The 11,177-nt window shown below is 33.5% G+C and overlaps 1 protein-coding gene across 1 annotated transcript in view; it reads right to left on the bottom strand.

Annotated features, from left to right (window-relative positions):
* LOC117172103 overlaps positions 1-10,912 on the bottom strand; it is a 15,767-nt gene extending 4,855 nt beyond the window's left edge. Inside the window, exons 1-2 of the mRNA XM_033359881.1 lie at positions 10,827-10,912; positions 833-926 (exon numbers count right to left, since the gene is read on the bottom strand). Coding sequence (XP_033215772.1) covers positions 833-926; positions 10,827-10,905 — 173 coding nt within the window. The 5' untranslated portion in view covers positions 10,906-10,912. The remainder of the gene's footprint in view (positions 1-832; positions 927-10,826) is intronic.
* Positions 10,913-11,177: the final 265 nt, after the last annotated feature.

Below are 11,177 nucleotides of genomic sequence, written 5' to 3'. Positions count from 1 at the left end.
GAGAGCTGAAAAAGGGGTCGTTTTCCACCAGTCCCAGACCGCGTCGCCAGTTTTTGGCCATCTCTATTCTGGCGTAACTTTAGATACTTCGTAGTATTATTACCCTGGTAGTTCACTTGAGCTATCTTTGGAAACCTCGTAAGTTTTCACAAATATAGGACTTTTTTCCACAATTTACTTGCTTCACTTAACTGTGTTAAGTTCACAGCTACTTTCTCAGCCTCGAAAAATGTTGTATTATTCAAAGGGATCATGACCAGGATTGCCAAACTGATGTGACGCTCTAGTCAATTAAACTCCTTTAACTTGAGTATAAGATGCTTCTAGATTGATCTGAAAATGTATACTCTACCTCATTATACTGCTTTCCCTGATTCCCGTTCAGAACTGAGTAAATCACGCTTTAACCGAAGGGGAATTGGCTTAATGGTACAATTACAATAATAATATTATTGTTATAATCCTAAATTTTATCAAAAGTTTCGGAGAAGCATAAATGATTCACAAATCTATTAAATCAAGAAAATGAATATAACTTCCGCAAAATTAAATTTCACAAAATTGTAGCAACGACCCTGTTATAGACATTATCGAATGTATATTGCATTATGCAGGCTTGTAACCTGTATTTGGTTATATAATACATTATTGAGGACGCCTAGAACCATGTATGTTTTATAAGCCAACTTTGAGGCACAATTATCACGTGAGAAATAGGATACCTTCTTTCGAAATGTTACCTCTTTACATAATAAGAGTAATTCAGTAAGAGCGGATCAGATGAGAAGTGAAAGTTTGTTTACGCTATTATATATAGTTTTAATAAACTTACATTAAAATTATGTAATCTCCAGGTTTGTTGCAAGTAACTTGAATGCAGGAAGATGCTTCATTTTTTATGGCCGGTTTTTCTCCCGTACAATTCACTAGAACATTAAAAGTCAATATTACATATATAAAAATAAAGTCTCTTTATAGCATATGATGCACCAAGTGCACAAAGACGTACTACCCTTGATGCAAACGATACTTTATGAAACAAATGTCTGTTATGGAGATTTCGAGGAATTTAGATGTTAGTGGTCCAGGGCTCATCCCCAGTAAGGGTAAAGCACAAAAAGAACTAATAAGATAAATACATGGCTACCTCACATAGCTCGAGCAGTAACAGTTGAACCCCACAACTTTTCTCCATTTCTGCACAATATTTTAACATCTGTTTTGACATCTCTGACAAAAAAATCCTTTCTCATATAGACTTACGATTTAATTTTAACATCCATAATGCTTCCACGTTTCAAGATCAGGAGCGCGTTTTGACTTTTGAAATTATGAAAGGGATGCCTTCTGGAATGTCGCAATAGGAAGGTTATGAAGCGGTACTTGAGACTTGGCTAATAAGCATAGAGTTGGTGGCACTTCCTATAAGCTTTGAATCATAGACATTTAGCCAGACTTTCTTGTGCGCATGCTCCACATGCATACTTAAGTGCTGCTAATTCACTATCAACCTAGGCGATCATTCAAATACTGAACCGTGTGGAAATTTATTTTTAAGCAAACAATTTATATTACGAAATAAAAAATATGAGCAGAGGTTTTTAAAAATGTTGTCCCGCTGATCTTCAGTGTAGGCCTTTAAAGACGCTCGGGGGGGGGGGGGGGGAACCAGCCAATCATGAGCAACGTGAAGCTGGCCAACGAATGACCGACCATAATACAGGAGGTGAGTGTAAGCTCAAAAACGCTGTGATTTTCTTTCGAAATAGCTTCCCAGTGGGCACAACATTTGGCGACGACTTTAGGACATCGTTAAGACATCTTAACGACAACTTTACGACATCCTATGACCATGTCGTTAAGGTGTCTTTACGATATCGTAAATAAGTCGTATGATCTGACGATGTCTTTACGATATCGCAGAGACACCGAAACGACATGGGCATAGGATGTCGTAAATGACGTTAAAATAAAAATCTTATTTAAACTATCTTTATCTATTATAAATTGAATGCATTGTAATATTATAAAATTATTTATAATATATGTGGTCATATCTCTACTGAATAAAGTTTTAATTTTGTATATAATTTTTTAATTTCTTTAACAGATGTTTATTTCAAATGAATGTCTTAAAAGGGACTCAGGCGTCCGGATAATATATTGAAATTTATGTTATTTTTTTGTATATAAGTTGAATAATATCTTATTAATAATATTTTTATTACTTTATTATTTTAAAGGCACGTAACAAGTATTATGAAAATCTGTATTAAAAGGGTAGCACGAAACTTATATTCGAAAATACCGCTATTGCTGCTGTTAGGTTGGTAAAGTCTTCTGGCTAAATGTCTAGGATTTCATGTTTTCAGTGCACGGTTGTATAAACAGGTCCAGAATCTTCGATAGGCAGTCGTCACACTTCATGCCTGATGGTCACTCAGAAAAACACCAATTATCTTCAAAATACGAATCATCGCTCCAATCCCCCCCCCCCCCTCCAACTAGCTGAAGAAACGCAAAGAGTATAAGTTGTCGTATTTTTAATTATAAAAAAAGATGAAAGAGATTAATTTTTAATGAAACGATTGTGATTTTTAATTAAAATGATGCAAAATTCACCTAAATATATGCATTTTTGAAAACAAGAAAAAAACAAGTTTTCAACAACACAGTTGAATTTTCCACCGAAAAGAATTACTTTATAACAAAAATACTGAATTTTCAACCAATTAATTAAATTAACTTCAATTTTCGAGTTGTTTCCTGCATATCCCACTGAGAAATAGGAAAATTTTATAACTATGTTATTATTTTTCACATATATTTATACTATTTTTATTATTTGTTTATTGTATTGTGCATTATTTGGCTCCATTTCGATATTTAAACTAAAAAACCAAGATTTACTCCCAAAATAACTGCACAAAAGAGTGTGCGACTGAAAACACTACGGAAAATAAAGTATACCCGAATATTTGTATGATTTTAAATAAAAATCTTGGGAAAATCGCTATGTATCTTGCGTTGCCATTTTGTTTCTTCGATTTCATTCATATCGATTATGGTAGGTGTTCGATTGCACTGAACTTGATTTTGAACCAAACATAATTTGAAACAAAGCAATTAAATGTGGTTATATCACTTGGTGATATCTACAATAATCATTATTATCATTGGCAGAGGCTGACAGTCACTAACGACATTTTTGCAACACATAATGTCATTTAAGACTTTTAGTTCAGTCGAGTATTAGAGCAATTGAATGCTTACTATCGATTGGGTTTATTGATAACAGAGACGAGATGCTGTCAGAGCTTTTCCAAAGTTTCCTGCTTAAAATCACAAAAAATCTCTGCAATTTAAAAGGTTTGGAAGGTAAAAATAAATGATCATTACAAAGATATATATTTTTTTGTTTGATCCAAAAAGAAATTGGATACATATGGAAAGAGTAAAGTGGGCAGTCATTCGGAAATAAATCGTAAATATTCGGCGACATTCGGAAAGAAATAAGAAACATTCGACGATATTCGGAAATTGTCGGAAAGAAGTCGGAGTGTGGGACATTCGGAAAGAATTCAAAAAGATTCATGGGATGGCTTAAAGTTTGAAAAGAAATCGCAAGCAAAGTTCCCATACAATTCGGAAAGGATCAGAAAGGAACCTCTTTCCGAACCCTTTGCGTACCTTTCCGACGCGGTCTTTCCCGAAACCTTTCTGTTTCTTTCGCTAGAACCATCTTCGGTAATTCTCGACCGTTTTATATTAACGTGTTTCAGACGAATAATGTTACTTTATTTCTCTAGGGAAATAAAGTGTACCCGCAACACAATCTTCTTTCAGCAGTCGGTAAACGGGAAATTACCACGCGCAAAATAAATGGCGTAAAGTGCCTATATTACGCATGTGTTGCATACAATATTTAATCATATTTAAAAGTCTAGAGGAAAATAATGTTTCTTACAAACCAGTTATCAAACTCTGTCAACCGAGGCGAATCGCAATACATTTTTCCACAAATTGTGACTTAGTGGCGATTTCTAATTACAGCGAAACTCTTCAATAGCCCTCCTTCTATAGCCCTCCTGAGAATTGACGTTGCGACGCATGTAGGTGTAACAGGTGCTGCGCGGGGTGCGCGGGATTTGCGGCTGTCAGTCAGGCAAGCAGTCAGGTGTGAACGAACAGAAGCGGAGCAAGCTACACTGAGTTAGTTGCCACCCACTGTCAGCCCTGAAATCAGCGCTAGAGAAAAGGTTCACTGTATTTAAAACCTTTCAACATTCTTTTCATGAAGGGAGCAAGTATGATTGCATGTAGTAATAGTATACTTTATTTGATACTTTATTTATTAATACTTTTATACTTGAATTTGTCTTCAGAACTACTTCATAACATCAACTCAGAAATGAGTCAGTTAAGAGATGTAAAAGACTAAAATTGATGAATTAAAATCGACAATTTTTAACCCTAGACGGATCTCCTGATATTTTTTACCCTCGCCAGGTCCTGTTATTGAAGATTCTTAACTTGATCGATATTGTGTAGATTTTCTGCCTTCATGGTTTGGAGGGTTGATCTACTGTCGGTAAGGTACAATCTCTGATGATATAGCAGATAAATTTAAAAAATTTTAAATAATTACTTGTACCATTAACACCTAGCTAAAAATTAGCGTTATGTTCTTGAATTAAGAGTTCTTATTCTGATCCCTCTAATAGCTTAATTGGAAAAGCAACTGACCGGAAATGAGAAGTTTTGTGGTTCGATTCCCAATGGAGTGAAGATGGAGTAGGATCTTTTTTTCAAGAAATAATTTTAATTTAAAAATATTATTTTCCATCTAGTCTTATTAAGACGCTAAGCATTTTCTGTTATTGAAGATTCTTAACTTGATCGATATTGTGTAGATTTTCTGCCTTCATGGTTTGGAGGGTTGATCTACTGTCGGTAAGGTACAATCTCTGATGATGTAGCAGATGAATTAAAAAATTTTAATATACACCATTTTTAAATTTTAAAAACAAATAAACATCGCGAAAAATCCTGCAATTGATATTTTTTGGCAAAAATTATATCATTTCTCTTTTAATTAATTATTTCGAAATTTCTAACGGCATTTTGAAGGGGAAGAACTGCGCCTCAAGATAGTGTACTCTCTAAATTAGAATTTGACTGATTCAAATAGCTAGAAATGTGTCACTGACAATCAGTGAAAACCCTACCGAAAGAAATCTTTGAGTTTTCTTTAGCGAAATAGCTTGGCTCATTTGAGTCTATAAGCAAAGTCGATTTGAAACAAAATAGTCTCGGAGATAGTTTGAGAGGTTTGGGCCCTTTTGAAGATCCTTTTAGTGGTCGTTTTAAGAGTGGTGCAACGGTAATATAATGTTTCTTTTGTATTCTTCACGTACCGGGCGGGCAGAGTTATTTACAATAGTTGGTCGTGGCTGATCTGTTCTCCCTTTTTAAATTTCTCTTCAAATTACCAACACTTTTTTTTAATTGATGAATTTTCTCATTATACTTATTTATAATTATAACTTATATACTGATATAAAATTTTCTAGTTGAATTTAAAAATGTTGTCCTTTTTGGCGTATCTCATTTCGTTTACGAGAAACGTTCTATTAATTCCAATTTTAAGCATTAAAAAAAAAGTTAGATATCTGAAATCATCGAAACCCATAGATTCCGAATTATTATATTTTAGGCTGTTAGCTATGAAATTAAAAAAATCGACTTCTAAATTTTAATCCGAAAGCTTAACAAAGGACCCTTGAGTGTCGGCTGCTCTATTGATATAGCCTCTCTGCTTGTTATTTATGATCGTATTCTTATTTCAATTTCGGAAAGGATATTTTAAAGCTTTCAGACCATTTAAACTAGCTTCCTGGACCATTAACAATATCTACCCGAGTGCCTGCGGAGAATTTCTTTGAGATTATTTGACCTAAAGAATTTTTAGTATATACTCAAAGATTCTTTCGGTAGGGAAGATACTTATTGATTCAGTGAAATAACCACTTTTGAGGGTTGGCAGCACTGAACCATGTCAATGTAGCAATCATAATAAAATAATATTTCAGTTAATTCAATCAAAGAATCATAGTAAAAACTTAAAACCCATAAATATGATCATATATTAAGAAAGGTAAAAAGTATCGATGCTTTTAAATGACAAAGAACCTCACAAATTACTTTAATTTCAAGATCGGACGGTCATGTACACACTCGTTAAGTAAGTACTACCCATAAGAGTTAGAGTATATTTTTCCTGAAGTTAATTCAGAAGACTTACAGCCCGAAAATTAAAAAATTTATTTCATTAAGGAATTATTCTTGCTACTTAAGTAAAAGAGTAATAACAACGCTTAACCTAAAATTGTAGAGGTTATGCTTCACATAATTTAACTGGTATTACTGCACAAATTAGTGAATAAGTCCGAAATCACTGATAAATCAGTGAAATGTCTGACTAATATTTATTTATTTATTTATTTATATTCATACTGAATTTTTCACTGATTCATATTTAGAGAGTAGGTTATGATTTGGTTCCTTCCAAAAAGAATATTTATTTTAATATTCGAAGTTAGAAAAATTTAAAAAATGTGAAATACCAGAAGTACGGGCAGAATACTTATTATTATAAATAATTCAAATGTATAATTGGTTAATCTCTTTGTTTTTTGATGAACGATAAGAAGATTTCATTTGAATAAAGATAGAAAATTAGTAAAAATTTATTCTCATTGAAAAAGAGGTTAGTAAATTTAAAAAATAGGAAACATTTTTCGGCATTAAAAAAAAGGAACCTTTTCTACAAAACTATTTTTATTTTCAATCTGATTCTCCAAATGAAATTTAATTAGAAAACATTAAATAAAACCGAAAATTGCATTAAATAAGCTCAATCAACCTCGGCGTAAAGGTTGCACAAGACCGCCCCATGTTCGTCACACACAGATCGGGTGTAACATCTCTCTTTCTCTCTCATTTTTTTCTGCGATACTGCAGTCTTCTTCGATGAGACAAATAATTATTCATTCATTATTTATTAATTTATTTATTATTGGAATTTATGAGCATTGTATGAATAAAATTAAAGAAAACATTTTGCATTGATATAGATCACACTTTTAGTCATTTTTACATATCATTTGCACTGAAATTACAAAAAATCAATTCGAAACGTCAAAATATCATGATATAATGTAAATATACGTCCAATATGTTCATTTACATGAAAATATAAAATTTACTTAACGTGACGAATCCCGAACCTAACGTATCTTCTGGGGGACAAATGTGCCCCAAACGCGCAACATTTCCTTCTCACTTGACAGACAGTGAGCAACCGGCAACATCAACTACTTCACCGCACTCTAGCTCCAGAACAGAGGTCGGCAAACTACTGCCCCGCGGCAGCCCCAGCTGCCACGGCGGGTAGAGTCTAAATCTCGTGGCAGTACCTGCTGCCACCAAGAAGGTCCCACCCGCCATGGACTCTTCCATTATTGAGCTGTTCGAGTAACAGGAATTAAAATTCAAAACAAAAAATTCTCAATTTTAAAATTAGCCTTCTGAAACCTCGAAATTCAAAATCTATAAATTTTTGCGATCAAGAGGAATTTAAAAAACCAATGCATTATAATGCATTGTGAATTCATTCACTCAATGTGAATAAAAAGTTACAAATGAATTTTGTTTTAAATTCTTATATTAGCGATTTATATGTCTGGAATTCGAAATTTGTGCTTGAGAAGTTCAAAATCAATGATTTGATGAAATATAATGAAAACTCAATTTTAAACTAAAAGTGTTATATAAACAGAGAAAAAGATTTTGCACAATGATATCGCAGAACCTCTATATTGACATAAAGTGCAATTTGATAACGTACTAGCAGGTTCCGAAGCTTTGTACGATATAATAATGCACAAAGATTGCTTGGCCACTACCAGAAACCTCGTATATATAATATATTAAAATAATAATATAATGTAAGATCTTGCATTGTACGATATCACGATTTTACGCTATTTTAATGCAATAATTACAATATATAGCGCAGAAATTACAGTATATATTGCAATGCATGCGATATCGTTTTCACCGTGTATAACACTTTCAGTTTAAAATTGAGTTTTCATTATATTCCATCCCGTGTGGAAAAATGTCTAGGAAGTCTGGTTACAGGTCAGGCCCAGGTTTGGATTTATCTAGACTGTCTAGTATGGAAGAACTGATCTCTCTCAGGTCTGACGCCAGTCTGGCGCAGGTTTGACTTTACCTAGACCGTCTAGCCTGGAAGGTCTGTTCTGGCCCAGGTTTGGCACTGGTCAGCTAGCCAAGAACGAAGAAAATCATAAGTTCCATCAGCAAATTTTTATGACATACTTCATAAATATTATAGGGCGTCTAAAATGATGGAAAATTAAAATTTCAAAGTATAAAAACAAGCCTTTTTTTATCACTTTGACAGTCTGACCTGCTCCAGGTCAGGCACTAATCAGCGAGCCAATAGAAAAAAATCCTAAGTTCCATCACCAAAGTTTTTTTGACTTACTTTAAAAACGTTACAGGGTGTCAAAAATGATTGAAAATAAGAAATTCAAACTTTCTTTCTTATCATCTTGAGAGTCTGGTCTGGTCCAGGCCTGACGCTGATCAGCGAGCCGAAAAAACAATCTTAAGTTCTATCACCAAATTATTTTTAATGTATTTTGAAAAAGTTACAGGGTGTCTAAAATAATGGAAAATAAGACATTTTTGTATACAAGTAATTAAAACAATCAAGTTTTCCCAAGTAATTGTAATTCATTGCTTAGCTCTCGGCGTGCAGATATCTTGACAGTTGACGTCATAACTTGAAGTATTCTAACAGTGCTTGGCTCCAACCTCTCGGAAACAGTACTAGTTTTTGTCGATCAAGTGTCACAAACTGTCAACATTTCTTATTATTTTCCTAATAATATATTAATCCAGCCAAAAGTTAGCTGTAAAAGCGGAGGCATAAGATGTACCAAATCTGTATTAAGTTAATAAACAAAGTGTAAGTACAAACCTACTTTTTATCTATTATAAAAGAATAAGTATTAGAAACGATAATTTAATTGATTGATTTCAATGATGGCAGTATACTTTTTACGCAAAATTTGAATTCTTACTGATAATATCAAACGAGTATATTACATATTTTTCTAGGAAATCATGTTTTGCTTCTTTTGCGTATCCTCAAAGAAGATCCTCTAAACATGGACGATATGATTCTCAACGATAAAACATTATTCGATCAGCCATTAACTAGTAGCTGACGAGCGTCTAACTCGCGGCTAACCAGCCTATAAATAGCGGTTAACCAGCTTATAACTAGCGGTTGACCAGCCCATGTCTAGCGGCTCACCAGCCCCTATCTAGCGTCTGACCAGACGGTCTGGTCTGGGGCTAGCCAGAAAAAACTGTACACTTTTGTCCAGATCATCTGGTCAGCGCCAGGGCTAGAAACCTGACTGTCTCGTCTGGACCAGGCCAGCGCCAGAACATTTTTCCACACGGGATCAAATCATTTATTTTTAATTTCACAACTACAAGTTTAGATGTATTTAATCGCAAAAAAGTCACAGATTGCGAATTACAGACTTATAAATCGTTAATATAAGAATTTAAAACAAAATTTATTTGTAATTTTTTATTCACATTAAGTATCCCGTCTAAAAATGAACCCCTGTCAAGGAAAGTCAACCCATCCCAGGAAAAACGTAGTGTTGATGAACAAAGCACGGCAGTTGAAAAAAATATCTTGGGTCAAACCTACCCTTACCTGAAAAGTAATATTTGCTCAGGAGAATGAAATGAATTTCGCGTGGGGCACATTTGTCCCCCGCAGGATCCGCGTCGGATTAAATTAATAACTTTTAATTTAAAAATTCGAAATCTGCGCGTGTGAACGACTATAGCCGTACAAAATATGCTAAAGAAATTAAAATTTTAATTTTTTATAAGGATTTCCTAAGGCGTAAGAAATACGTGAAACAGAAAACATTTTTGGTATCGTCGTCAAACAAGTATAATACGAATAAAAACCACGTAAAAAACCGTGAAATATACCAAATTGTTCCAACATAAATAAAGATTACCTTTTCTTACAGTCATAAGTTTAACTGTTTCAAAACATGAGAGTATGTCTCAAGAATGAAAAAAGTCTGGCTCCGTTTTAAAAATGAGGTATCGAAACATGTCTTCACTTCGTCTTCAAAATGCTATGATTAGAGTCAATTCAAGTCGTCAGAAAGTCCAAGAATTTGTACTCGGAATATAAACATAATTCCTAACGGAACCAGTCTACCATCAATAGATGACGAAAAAACTACCAATTTAACGCAAATCAAGTTTCTTTACATAAAACTAAATAATTACAATGAAAACTAAGTAAAAATAAATAATTGAAAAAAAATCATAAATTTATATGGGCAAACTTAAGAAACTTAAGTAGGAAGTATTTTATTTTCGTTCACTAAATGTTTACGTGCTCATAGTTTCATAGTTTTAGAGATCTTTATTTATAAGATAAATATCCAAATTTGGGGAATCCTACTTTTGGTCCAGGGGAGATGTTGTCATTTTTAGTATTATTTTTCATTAAAATTAATATGCATTCACTTGGGTATATTGTCAATAAAGTAGAGACATTTCGCGATCTATTGACATATGCCCAAATTAAATATTAAAACAAAATTGGGCAGAGTTTGGTGAGTTAAGAAAAATTGTTGTAGCGATTTACACCGATTAACGGTATTTTGGAAATTAATAGAACATACCATACTGAGGAATTTGTTCTGAAACAGAAACCAGTAGAACAAGGCAGAACAGAATTATTAGTTTCATTGTGATGTGCATTCAGCTTCGTTGTATGTTAAACTGACTACGGCAGAAGAAGAAGTGCGCAGAAACTTATTTCGCTGGGAGTGGGAAGACCCCTGGGGGCTTTCAGAAAAACTTTCGAATTTTAATTTTTATAGACTACACATAGATGTAGAATTTCATTGCGCATATTTTTTCCTTCGGGAAAAAGTTGTGGCTTTTTTAGTTTTCTAATTAAAGCCTAAACACGAGCTTTTTTGTTGAAATTAATTTAAATTCGTTTTTCACTTCAACTCGTGCTCAGTCAG

Source organism: Belonocnema kinseyi, chromosome 4, assembly GCF_010883055.1.
Source record: "Belonocnema kinseyi isolate 2016_QV_RU_SX_M_011 chromosome 4, B_treatae_v1, whole genome shotgun sequence".
Classification (NCBI taxonomy): domain Eukaryota; kingdom Metazoa; phylum Arthropoda; class Insecta; order Hymenoptera; family Cynipidae; genus Belonocnema; species Belonocnema kinseyi.
This window is presented reverse-complemented; position numbering and strand designations above follow the sequence as displayed.